Genomic DNA, 14,003 nt, shown 5'->3' with positions numbered 1-14,003 from the left:
AAAAATTAATGAAATCCCCAATTACTTAACAAATAAGGGTTTAGAAATTGGGGGTTTTGGGAAATTAATGAAATATGGGTTTATAAATTGGGATTTGGCGGAAAATTGATGAAATTAAGATTTATTAAAATGGGGTTTGAAATAGTTAAAGTTAGGGTTCATGTAATTGGGGATTTTCGAAAAGTTAACGGAAAATTCAAAAGTTAACGGTTTTGGTAGTATTATGTTGACGGAATAGCTGTATTAGGTAGTTGAATTAAAAAAGTTTTATATTAGGTAGTTGTTTATGAAAAATGATATATATTAGGTAGTTGTTGACAATTTTAGCAAAAAAAAATGACAATTTTGGTTTAGATTGTTTTGCTTTGATTAATAGGAATTACAAAAAAGGGTTGTATTTCATATACTTCCCTGTCACTTGGCTTAATGTTCAACACTAGTTTTTGGATCGGTTGAAATTAAATCAGGTCCATATGTTTTTTCTGGTTTAGTTATATAAAAGAATCCCAATATTATTTACTTCCTCTGTATCTTTTTATCTTTCCTACTTTGACTTTGCACGTTTGCCAATGCACTTATTCTACATTATATACTAGTAAAAATTATAATAATTGAATATTAATAAAGTCCTCATCGAGACGAATCAAACAAGATGACTATATTTTTTCCTATATATTGAGAAAAATCTAAAAGATTATCTCTGGTTGTAAATAGTGTCCTGATTGTAAATAGTGTCAAGATTATAAATAAGTGAGAAAGATAAAAAGATACAGAGGGAGTATTACTTAGGAACTGTACAGTAACTAGCCTTACTTTAAAAAAAAAATTAAAAACCCACGAGAAAAAAATTCATTATCTTGATAGGAACTTTCATTTCCAACAAAAGAAAAAGACAGTGACCTCCACCTCCCATTACCCAATTTCTTTCCATCTCAAAATGTAAAAGCACCGTGTACACCAAAAAAATTATGAATTGAGAGGTTTTCGTAATTGTGTTTGTTTAAGATACAGAGGAATTATCCCACACATAGATCAGGGATGTGTTGAACAAGAGACCAATCTTCGCCATCTGGGCCTTCGCATCTTCTGTGAAGATCTGGACACAAAGATATTCGAAGTTCTTGCAAGGAAGTGAGGCTACATAAAGACTGTGGAAGTGCCACCAACTTAGGACATTCTCGAATTTCAAGCACGCGAAGTTGAGTGAGGTTCCCTATCCAATCTGATAAAGTTCTTAAGTTGGGGAGACTCATGATTTTTAGCCTCTGAAGCATCGTCAGGCTACCAATTCCCTCAGGGAGCATCTCTAGTCTCGGAATTTCACGCAATTCCAAGGAATGGAGGTTTTTGAGACCTTGCCAAACTGTCGGTCTGACATTATTATATCCCAAATCTAATTCTTCACAATGCCGAATTTCCAATTCCTCGAGATCGGTGAGATGTTGTAACGCGCTTGAAATATCTGTCAATTTGCAACATTCATCAATTACAAGTCGATGGAGAAAGGTAGGAGAGTCAGCAGTCAAATGAATCAGTTCTTGGCATTCAGAAATTGTAAGCGATTTTACAGTAAAAATACTGATTGAGAGAGAAACTAGTTCCTGTACTGAGTGAATATGAAGCCACTTCAATCTATGAAGAGTTGATGATTCCTCTGCAGACAGAAGATCTTTTAGCAGCTTCCCATGGATTACATTTGCATCCAGGGACTCAAGCTTCGGTACCACAGGGATCGACATCAGCTTGGGGCAACCTTCTATTCCAAGTTCTGAAAGACACGGAAAGAATGGCCTATGCGACAGAGAGTTATGATGATGATAACCATTTATTTGACAATTTATATCATCCTCTAGTCTTGACCATCCCTTTAACTCGGGTAAATTTAACAGCAGCAAAGACTCTAATGAGGGGAAGTATGCCATTGCAGAAGATGTCCGATTATCGTGGCCATCGCTCTCTATGTACTCCAAGGCACCAAGATCCCAAAGACGAAGAAATCTGAGATGAGGAAGTTTACTGAAGCTTGGGAGATGACAACATCTGTTGCAGGATCTAATAGATATAGAAACAAGAAAAGGGAACTCCTCCATCCCCCATTCTGGAAACCGCACTCCTTTCCAGTTCCAAACTTTAAGACGTTTGACAGATGGAGGGGGCTGCAACAACTTTAACACTTCTTCCTCTTCATCAGCATGAGCAACGTGCTCTACATCTGCTGATGACCATGTCAAGAATAAGTTTTTTATTTTCTTGTCCTTCAAGTTTGCTGCTCTGGCTTCTGCGACAGCATTCTGACGATATTTCACATAACGAATTTTCAGCTCTCCAGCAAGATTATTCAAGCTAGACAATGCATCTACCCCATTATTTTCCCCCACTATAAATATATCTAATCCCCTGAGAGATGTTAATTGCCCAAATCCAGGTGGCATATCAATCAATCTCTCTCCATTATGCAAGTTCCTGAGTTTTGTTAATTTATTAAAGCCTCTAGGCAATTCCTTAAGCTTGTAACACCTCCTGATATCAAGTGTACACAAGTTCCTTAGCTTTGTGATGCCAGAAGGCAAAGATTCTAGATGTGAGCCAAGTCTGACATATCTTAGGTGCTTCAGCTCCTCCATGGATTTCGGAAGGCTTTTACAGCTCGCATTGGACAAGTCCAATGAGCGTAAGCATCTCATACTTGTAAAGATTTTATCAACATTTTGTACAGCAAAATCTGACAGGAGAATAAGCGATCGCATCTTCTTGGCAGCTAGCAACCCTGATGCAGCTTCAATTGGTGATCCGGCAATCAAGCTCAAGTGGCGAGTACAGTCACTAATCTGCTGCTTAGGGCTTTCTACCAAAAGACAGTCATCTGATGCCATATTTCTCGCCAAATCATTCATTAAACTGTGCATCTTGCAGCTAATTATATCATCGTACTCATTCCGTGTAATATCTTGAAAGAAAGATCTTCGAAGCAATTCCATGAAATATGCATGACCAACGTCCTCAAGGCTTTCATTTCCATTTGATGACCTAATGAACCCTTGGGCCATCCAAAGGTAAATCAGACATTGCTTATCGATTTCATGATCCTTTGGAAACAAGGAGCAATAAGCAAAGCACTGCTTTAGATGTGATGGTAGGTGGTTGTAGCTCAACTTCAATGTTGACATGATGCTGCTGTCGTTTTGTTCCATCAGTCTGAGCTCGCTATCCTTGAAATACTCCCATTCCTGCTCAGTATCTTTAGAATAGAGAATGCCAGCAATGGTCCTTATAGCAAGTGGAACATTGGCGCACTTCTTAACAATCTCTACGCCAATGCTTGTAAGATTTGGATTTTTCTTCAGTTGTCCTTCCTTGAATGCTAGGCTTTTAAACAAATCCCACGACTCGTCCTCTTGCAAGCCTCCTAATTCATAGGGATTGACTGTGCGCAAATTCTGAGCAACCACCCCAGACCTTGAGGTTACAATAATTTTACTTCCTCGTTTACCTCTGAACAACAGCCGCTTCAAAATAAGCCATCTCTCTCGGTCTTCATCCCACATATCATCTAATACAAGCAAGTATCTGCTATCATCTACAACTTCACGAAGGCTTAATTGAAGTTGTTCCATGTTGAGCTGCTGATAATCATCATCAGTAAAAGCTTTCAGAATTTTCCTAGCTAGCTCTTCCACACTAGATACTCCAGCAATGCATGCCCAACCTCTTAGCTCAAAATGCAGCTTAACAAGTTTGTCATTATAAGCAAGTTGAGCAAGTGTAGTTTTCCCTAGCCCACCAATACCAACGATTGGAATGATAGACACACTTGCTTCAGCAAGATCAGCATCCAAAAGCATCTGTATGATCACATTTTTATCATTGTGTCTACCAATCACCTCTTCCTCCAAGATAAAAGACTGTGTTTCTCTCCCATTCATCAAACTTAGCAGATGTTGCTCCTCAAGAGAAAGCACCCTAAGGTTAAGGCTAGACATATCTGATCTAATAGCATTCAACTCCCCAATTATTTCCTTAGCCTCTCTCGCAACTGTTTTATTTATCTTAACAGGATTTGGAGATGAACATAAAATACACAAGTAATTGGTTAACTTAGCTTCCGGAATTTGTTCATCCACATCATCAACCATAGCCACCACTTCAAACAAGTCTTCCAATCGATAGATTAAATCTTTTAATCTTTTCAACCACTCTTTGACCACAGCTTCATTGTCACCTTCACCTCGCCTCTCTGCATCTAGAAGAGGAGCTTGGATAAGCCTCATCGTCCTGTGAAGCTCTTTCAGTTTACGTTTTCCACCCAAATAGGAGGATATAACTTCAACACCTGATCGACCCAAATACTCCAAAAGCTTCACAATTACACCAGATATAATGGATTCCGCCATTGTTGGTACCTCCTTCTCTGATGTCTATTATTTTGACCCTCTATTCCTCTTGTCTATTTCTAGTTTGTAATCTGGCTCCTTAAATCGATTATTATTGCATAATGCATCAGAGTTTTTGCATTTGTCCCCTCTCAACATTAGCCAGGTCAACCACTTTTAGTCAACTTAGCTAGAAAATTCCACATCCTCTGAAAAGTCTACGATGCTGTTAGATATAAAATGTAAGGTGCTGGGAGTTCCCTTATAATTTCAGCGTAGCTTTCCTTGGCTTTTATAAGTGAATATACACAAGTTGATGGTTGTTTGGGTATTTTGAATTCCATTATTGTATTATGTAACACCTAACACTGAGATATTGTACCTCTTCCTAAATAAACTTGCGCGTACTTAGAAATAGGCACCCGAAAGGCAAAATATATGTTCAAGAGGACGAATCTAGGGACACTTTATTCTAAAGGGTATATGAGACATCTAAAATTTGCCTTCAACGTACATATCTTCAAGTACACCCGTATGTATAATGAACACGTTGAGGATTGTGTGTGCTTAGTACTCACATTCATTATTGGCTGTCACGCCCCACTAATACACTTCCGTTAATTTCATTGACTTGTCTAAATATACATACTCACCTACATGATTAAGAGACTAAGATTAACTAATCATGCCTTTATACAAGTCAAAATTAAATATTCTGAGAGCCAAGATGGCCAGACAACAATAATTGGACTCATTGAAAAATACTACCGTTGATAACAAATTGCAATATACTACTTACTTGGTTTAAGTCGGCAATATACTACAAATTGCAACAAATTGCAATATAAAGATGTAGTATTTGGTTTAATACTTCAAAACTCCGATAAGGCTATGTTCTTTTGACTGAATTAATGAAAATTTACTTCAGTTTAGACAAATTCAGGTCATGTCAGTTCACTTCAGTTAGTTTCCTTTCACAATTTTCATTCCGTTTAGACAAATTCAGTTTAGTTCACTCCAAAAGAACATAGCCTTATTAGTTGCATTGACAACTTATTTTGATCATCTTCAAACTAATTTGTTCAACCACTTCTATTTTCTTTTTCCGGCATATAGTACTAGCACCAGAATCTTTCCTAATTACTGTAAAACAATATAAGTTCTGCATAATTTTAAAGCTAGCACATACCAGATACAAATTTTGATGGCCTAGATGTTGAAATCTTGCGGGAAGTCTCCAGTAGATTCGGAGTTTCTGTCTGCTAATCTGCTCCGGCGAGAAATCCCGTCGATTGACGCTTACGCCGATTTCAATTGACGACATACCAATTGAGAAGAGAAGAGAGAGAAAATGACTGAGTTTAGAGGAGAGCAGTCACTACGCCGGTGTTTACACGTCTTTGTCCGGGGTCACTACTTGAGTTCGGCTTGAAATTTTCGTGAGGTGAGTCTAGCTATGTTGCGTTCTCTTCGCTTTCATAAAGTAACTTACTTAAGTTTCAGGTTTAGACAAGTTCAGTTCAGATAAGTTCTAATAAGGTCCAATCAAAGCAATAAGTTCAAATTAGGTTTAATAAGGTCCAATAAGTGTCAATCAGGTGTAATAAGTTTCAATCATGTCCAATAAGTTCAAATTAGGTGCAATAAGTTTCAATTAGGTCTAGAGTTTGTTATTAGCTGATTATGTTATTATTAAACTTTTAATTAAAGTACCACAATGTATAGTATTATACCTGTATTATAACATCTATTATTTTATTATTCATATTCTATTAACAAGACTATTAGATATTTTTTTTAGAAAAAAAATGGTAAGAAGAATTCCTCTGTACTGCCCTCGCATAAGATCCCTACCCAAAGGCCCATTACAAGTTGGGGAGGAGGGGGGCTGCTGATGGGGACTGAGGTGGGGGAGGAAGGGGGGTTGCTGCAGGGGGATGTTGGAGAGTGGGGTGGTGGGGGAGGAGGGGGGCTGTTGCGGGGGTGGGGAAGGAGGCTGGGTTTTCGGGTGTGGGAGGAGGACTGGATGCTGGGGTGGTGGGGGAGAGTTAGGGGGTTAATATTAGGGTTATGGTATAGGGCTAATAATGGCAAAATGGTAGATAAAGCTAATGAAAACTTAAAACGTTAGTCATTGAGGGGGAGAGGTGGGGGGTTTGGTAACGATTTTTTTTACTAGGTACTCCTATGAAATGCGTCACATACCATACCATTATTTAAAATTTCTTTTCCACTTGATTTTAACCTATTGAAACTTAATTTTCAGAGATAAGTGGAAGTAAGATGGCAAGCATCTTTGAGCAATACATATTAGTAAACCCTATGGTATGTTAAACTAGCTTTTTCTGCACGCTATGTGTGCAGTGATATTTTAGGCATAACTATTACTCGGTATTAAAAGAAATGAAACATAAAATTATGAAAGTACGTATCTACGTTCACCTTCATTTGGTGAATAAGAAATATTTAAATTATTTAAAAACATTTTTAAAGTAACTATAAGTGATAAAATTGCATATTCAAGTAATGAAAAAACTAATTTTTTTTTGAAGTTTGTAGGGTGGGGTGAGGGAAGAGCGGTTGCGGGTGCAGGGGTAGGGGAAGGGTTGAGGGGGTTGTGGTGGTAGGGTTTAGGGGTGAGTGTGAGGTGTTAGATTAGGGGTTAGGGTTACGGTTACGGTTAGGGTTAGGTTTAGAGGGTTTAATTTTGGTTAGAGGGGGTTAGAAGAGTTAATTAACCCTAATGACTAACGAAAACTTGACGTCGTTAGTCATTAAGGGCATCTGGTGCATTTTATTGAAACAGTAAGGGTACCTAGTGCATTTTTCTAAAATTAAGGGTACCCCATGAATTTTGAAAAACCACAGGGGTACCTGATGAAAAAACCGATAAATATACTATGGTTAAATATATGTCAGGATTTAATTTCATAACTAATGCTTCGTATCAGCGTATGTATTTTATCTTGTTTAGCATGTTCTACTTCCATTTTTTTTAATCTACACAGTTTAATTTTTATGTTTGTCAATGTATAACTTTGACCATTAATATCTTCAAGTATAAATTATATAATTTGAAAAAGAGCTAGTCTTGTGTGGACCTGATTCAATTCACTCTAATTTCGTGTGGACCAGGTTCATATAAGTTTTTTTACTTTGGAAAAATATAGGTAAAGACGAATCTAATTAACAAGATCACACTTGATTATATTTTTCCTTATGTATAACTCACAAACGAACGTCAAAGTGAAGTTTGTGAATAGTGCCAAATACAAAATGTGTAGATTGAAAAAAGTGAATGGAGTATATAGTAGTCAAACTACCAAGTAGTACTTGGTCTAGTGGTAAGGAGTTGGGGGTTCAATCCCTACTAGAGGCACTTTGAGGGTAGGGATTTCCCTTACCCTTCCCCCTTACTCTTAAGTGTCTGGCCCATGAAGACCCGAGCGGGGTCCGGGCCATTTCTTCTTAAACTTTGACCATGTAAGTGATGAATATATTCAACAATATAAAGTCATGTGCGATCTTGTTAGATAATTGGAGTGTAGTTTTTAAATGTCAGATCAACTTTTCATAATTTTTTTACTAATATCTAATTAAAGATATTAATGGTAAACAATGTAGATTGAGATTGTGAAAAAGCAAACAGATTAGGTGAAAAAATTATAGAGGAAGTACCTAATTAAGATTTTTAGACAGTTTGGGTGTCCTTAAATGAGCAGGATATACTTCCAACGAACGTACAAGTAAGGCTCTATTTGGGGAACCATTTAAGGTGACTTAAATGATAAGGTGCTACAATTTTAAGTCACCTTATATGACTAGTGGTGTTTGGTGGAGGAACTTAAATAAAATTTAAGTCCAAAATTTGACTGAAATTGAGTTGGAGTAAAATATAGCTTCTGAGATCAGGTGCTGAAATTTATTTTTTTAGTGTTTTCTTTTTATCTTTTTAAGTCTAAAAAGATATTTTTTTTTAAGGTTAAAAAGATATTTCAGCTACCGTCATAAATAATATTACCAAACAGGTTATGCAATCAGCTAGCTTATCATTTTCAGCACCTTAATCGTTTCAGGCTTTCAGCTGCTAACTAATCAGTTTCAGTAAACTTATCAATTTCAGCTCCATTTCAGTCGGTGTTGCCAAACATAGCCTAAGTCAGCTAATAAGCTTCTCGATTAAATTATCAAAACAAAAGTGCTATTAACTAATTGATCAAAAGAGAGAGCTATCAGATGTTTACTCTTGTTTTTTTTTTTTGGTGTGGTGGGGGGGGGGGGGGGGGGGGATGAGATGTTCAATTCTTTTACATTTAGATGACAACCAGTAGTTCTAGAATTTGGATAATATGAATAAATCATTGGCAGTAGATCGTAAAGGTAATTGCAATTTGCAACTAGCGCTGTGCTTATGTCCTCAAAAGGATTAACATGCTGTACATGTCTTAGCTGGAGTCATTTATCATGTAAGTCACTATTAAAGAATATTTTTTTTGGGTGCAAACTATTAAAGAATCTAAATGTTAGACTTGTGATTATTCCATAATATTTTTAGCTTCCAGCTTCAGATACAAATTTAAACTCTTACTCCCTCCGTCTCAAAATATAGTTTCCATTTCTAATTTGAGAGTCAAATTTTAAAAACTTTGACCAAATATTCTTACTAATGTATACAAAAAAACATATTCATGAGGGGTCTTGTTAGATTCGTCTCAATGTATAAATTTGTAATATCAACTTTTTATATTTTTTACCAATAAGAAATGTAAGATATTGTAGATTAAAGGTACGTCTTGGAGACTATACAAAATAAAATGGGAACTATATTTTGGAACGGAGGAAGTAGTGTAAGTCATAAATTCCGCCTGCATGCAGTAAAGATTTTATAATGCGAAATAAACTTTAATTTCACATTCAATGATGATAATGTATTAATGTTAATGGATTCCCATCTCCTAACTATTCTTGTTGCTTACTCGGTACGGTAATTAAATAGTACAACTAGTTATTATGTATGGGCTATCCCCCAGGTAATAAAAAATTTCATTTATTAAAATTATAATTTAAGATGATGACACTAAATGTTATTTGGTCTAGTGGTTAAGATTTTAGTATATGTTCATGAGGTCCTGGGATCAAACTCTATGCTATGCAATTTCTAATTCTTTTTATTGTTGTGGATTACATGGAGTAAGTCTCCCTTAGGGAGAGCGCCACGTGGCATCGTTTCTTGTTTATGCACACCTTCCAATATATTAGTATATATTAGAAATACTTTTATCGTTACTTTATAAGAAACATCTTAGGTTAATATCTATGGTAATGAAGCTGTAACCCTAAAACATGCATGTGTTTTCTTTTAAGTTTTCATAATATTACTATCCAAAGTAGTAATGCGGATGATATTTCAATTTTGTAACTTAAATGGATGATTAGAGAATGGACAATAATTATCATAATTATTGATAGATTTTTGTAAAAAAAAGGGTACATCAATTTTTCTTGGATAAAACTAAACTACGTTAAAGTTATTACCATTATTTGTGGTTTGGTTCAATACTAGAGGAAATTAGAACATTCAGTGCAATAAGAATCGTTTCCTATTTGATGGACTTTTTTTTTTTTTTGAAGAGATATGGAGAAGTTAGGAACTTAGGATACTCTCTTTTCAAAGGAGAAACATAACGAATCAAGAAATACAAAGTTATTTAACGTAGGCTAAATACTAGCAGCTACATGCCTACATCTCAAGATCATATAAGATCATGATGATGTGAGCACTAATTTACACCTACCATGTAATCCTAGCTAGCTAGTTTAACAATATATGATCCAGTACTAATTAATTACTGTGATTTTACTGTCAAAGGACCAACTCAAGTACTCAACCAAAAGTTTAAGCTTATGGTTGAGGCCCCAGGAAAAGATTTATACTCTATCATGCCCCCTCACGCCGTGACCTTTTTGTCACGCTGGCTCTTGATACCATGTCAAAGGACCAACTCAACCAAAAGCTTAAGCTTATAATTGAGGCCCCAAGAATAAATTTATACTCTATCACTTACCTAGTGCTTACCATCAAATATCAACTGTATACTCCCAACTTCTTAAGCCTAACTAAATGAATATCCTGTTAACATGCATGAATGATGAGAACAAGAAAGACATAATTCTAGGCTATAGACCTCTTTTTATTATAAATCAATTATAAAACCCCTTCATGCCCACCATATTATATTGTATATATACAGCAAAAGGCTTCATGATATGATACTTCACCGCATTTGCAAATACTACATGAAGTATAATCTAATCCTCAAACTGTACACACCTAAGCTTTAAATTTTTCATGATGCATGAATTGATGATGAGTAATTATGAACCTTAGATTATATTATCCATAGACTAAACATTATAGAAGTATTATTTTAAGGAATTAACTAATCAAAATTCAAAGGATATCAAACATACGCGTTTATATATAGAAAAAACCCTAGCTAGAACTAGGTTAAATGCTCAATTCTAACGCATTATATACATAACTATGATTCTATGAACCCTTTCATATATAGTATATATACTGTCTGAAGTAACAGCTGCCTATGAAATAAGGGTTATCACAAGCTTAACATATACCAGTACTAGCTTTATATGCACGTTATGCGTGCGAGAGTCGTTAAATTTAATTAATTGCATAAATTTCAGGTTTGATGCATAATCTAGAATTTCTTTTTTACATAATCTAAGGTTTGATGTCTTTACTAGATCAAACTGCCATGAATACCATTATCAACGTGACAGCTAATTTCAGAAACGAAGATAAAAAATACCATACATACAAAATCATGAAAAAAAGGAGTAATTCTGGTACAGATAATACAATCAAACTCACAAATTAAATCAAGAAATATCCAAACAAAATCAAAAAAAAAAAAAACTCATACGTAAATACATAAATAGTAGTAGTAGTAGTAACAGTTGATTAGATTCTGAATTCGGACCAAGAGTGCTTAATTCCCCTTGCATATAGACGATTCATCATGCATTCATCGATCTTCGACGACTCGATCGTAATAATTCATGAAAGAAGCTTGTGATGACGAAGGCTTCTATATTTTTGCTTAAGGAGCAAGGTTAAGATGAACATATTTATGAGGTGATTATGGTAATACAAATCATCAACCATTTTGTGAGTCTAGGTTAAAACTTTAAAGAAACAAAAGAAGAAGTTGGTTGATTCAATGTGAAAGCTTAACTTAGTTGAGTGCAATAAAATGACACAAAAACGATGATGTGAGTCCATATATATATACAGGGCCGTCTTTAAGATTTTGGGGCTCCGGTTCTAACATGAATATCGGGCCCCTAAATTTATAGAAAATAAAGATGGAAGGTTAGAGTTCTAAAGATGGAAAGTTGAAAATCTAAAGATAAATCATTGACAGATTTATTAAGGGTGGAACACAAGACTGATTTCTTGAAATATAAAATAAAAATTTCAGAATAATATATTTTGGGCCTTTATAATTTTGAGGGCCCTATGCTGTTGGGCTCTTTGCACACCCTCATCTACCCCTCTATATACTACCTCTGTTTTTATTTAGTTGCAACATTTTGACTTTCACGCTTGCCAATGTACAATTTCAAATCGTTTTATCTCTAATTGTATGTAAGTAAAAATTATAAAATTTGATATTATGAAAGCTTACATCGAAACGAATCAAACAAGACCCCACATGACTATATTTTGTTTAACATATAAATCAATAAATGTGGTCAAATAAGAGAACATGAATAGTGCAATTTGTCAAACGTTGCAACTAAAAAAGAACGGAGGTAGTATATATACACACTCAATTTTTTAATAAAGTTGTTTTTTTTTTTTTAAAAAAAGAAGGGTTTAATATATTTGTCTTAAGCAGCATGCAGTAGTAGAAAGTAGAAACATTGTTTTGCACGCATACTAAAATTTAAGGGATTATAGAGACCTTCCAACATCTCCCCACAAATCCTATATTCTTCCGCATGCAAAGAAAGATCACTTTAACCCACTGGGAAAAAAGGGAAGGAAGAAGGGTTGGAAATTAATCTGAAAGTGATAGATGTATATACACTATACTACACTACTACAGTGGAGTGAAGTGGAGTGGACTAGTGAAGTGAAGTGGAGTGGAGTGGAGTGGAGTGGAGGGCCTTTTTTTTCTTTTATTTTTTTGGTTCTTGTTTAAAGGATGGTGCCCTAAAGCTGGAACTCTTGTAAAAATAAAGGGACTTTATTCAATTGGGGTTTTAAATCTTTGATTCTTGTATCAAATTTGCTTTTGGTCGGTTCATCTTTGTAAAAATTGTTTTACTTTTTCCATGTTAATGTTTCTTGGACCATTTTTTATGAGTTTTCAATGGGTTTAATATGTCTCGAGTTGTGGCATCAACTTGAAGACTTTTTTTTTTTGTATAGATATTTGGAAATATGTATTATTCTTGGCTTAGTAAGATAGTCTTAGCTTGTATATATCGAGCAATCAAGTAGTATTTGGTCTAATGAAAAAGTTTGTATTTAATTTGAATTGTAAAACTATAAAGCCGTGCGATTAAATTTCATTGGGGCACGTTGAGGTGGGGTTTGCCTTACATTTTTATTTCATTCCCAAAAGTTCCTACCTATGTAGCTAAGTTAGATTTATCGAAATAGAGTTCTGATCTTATAGGGCACTTAGCTCTATCATTTTGTATATTATAAACTAATAATCTCTTGATTTATTTGTATAGGTGTCCAAAATTTCCGAGGTTTAAAGTATAATAATTGTAACCAACTTAATACATATTTTCAAAAAATTATGAAAGTACTTATAATTAAAATTAATTTGGTTTATGTATTTTCAAAGAAATTTCATCAACATAATTAATGAGAAACGCTAGTGTACAGAGTAAGATTAAGGACTATCCTGCTCCTTGATTACTTTATTTTGTTGGTCTTCCTCTCTAAATTCTAAGTCCAAAAGAGTGTATCTGTTTAGATTGAAAATATTTAGCTTTTGGACATTTTCAGCCTCTAACACAACTTAATCGGCAAGGCCCTTCAGGATGGGGGGATCGAGTAAGCTAGGTAGATCCTCATCCTCAAAATGGGGGGGGGGGGGGGGGTTTGATTCCACCTTAAAGTCGACATGCAAACTTTACCACTTAACCAAACATTACTTGGTAAGAGGAAAACCTCATGATTATAAGGTGAATCCCGCCAACCAACTAAAACAATTATGCTTGGTTACAATAGTAGAATATAACTATATATGTTGTCCTAGATTATTTTTTTTTTTTGGTAAGGAGAATAACCTTAATGAACTTACGCCTCTCTATGTATAGCCAGCTAGTTTTGCACATCAAACTCATTAGTAGGAGTGAATGAGGATGGTAAGAGAAACTTAATCTCAAAGAGCTTATAGTGGAGCTTGGTTTCGTTACAAACCAAATCTTTACCACTATCCCAAACCTTATACTTGTATGATAATACGTGTTGGTGGTTGCCACAGATGTCGACGGATGTATTGCCCTAGGACCTGTAGGCTGTCCGCTGTAGCATATACCAAATTAAGTCAATTGCTGGTGCTTAAAGTAAGTGCTAAAGTGCCCTCA

General features: G+C 35.1%; 1 protein-coding gene across 1 annotated transcript; it reads right to left on the bottom strand.

Moving 5' to 3' along the window:
* Window positions 1-653: 653 nt before the first annotated feature.
* Window positions 654-5,547, bottom strand: LOC104894358 (disease resistance protein RGA2-like). Its single transcript, XM_010680576.4, has one exon. The coding sequence runs from the start codon at window positions 4,389-4,391 to the stop codon at window positions 1,017-1,019; it is 3,375 nt and encodes a 1,124-aa protein (XP_010678878.2). The 5' UTR covers window positions 4,392-5,547; the 3' UTR covers window positions 654-1,016.
* Window positions 5,548-14,003: the final 8,456 nt, after the last annotated feature.

Source organism: Beta vulgaris, chromosome 5 (genome assembly GCF_026745355.1).
Source record: "Beta vulgaris subsp. vulgaris cultivar EL10 chromosome 5, EL10.2, whole genome shotgun sequence".
NCBI lineage: Eukaryota > Viridiplantae > Streptophyta > Magnoliopsida > Caryophyllales > Amaranthaceae > Beta > Beta vulgaris.
This window is presented reverse-complemented; position numbering and strand designations above follow the sequence as displayed.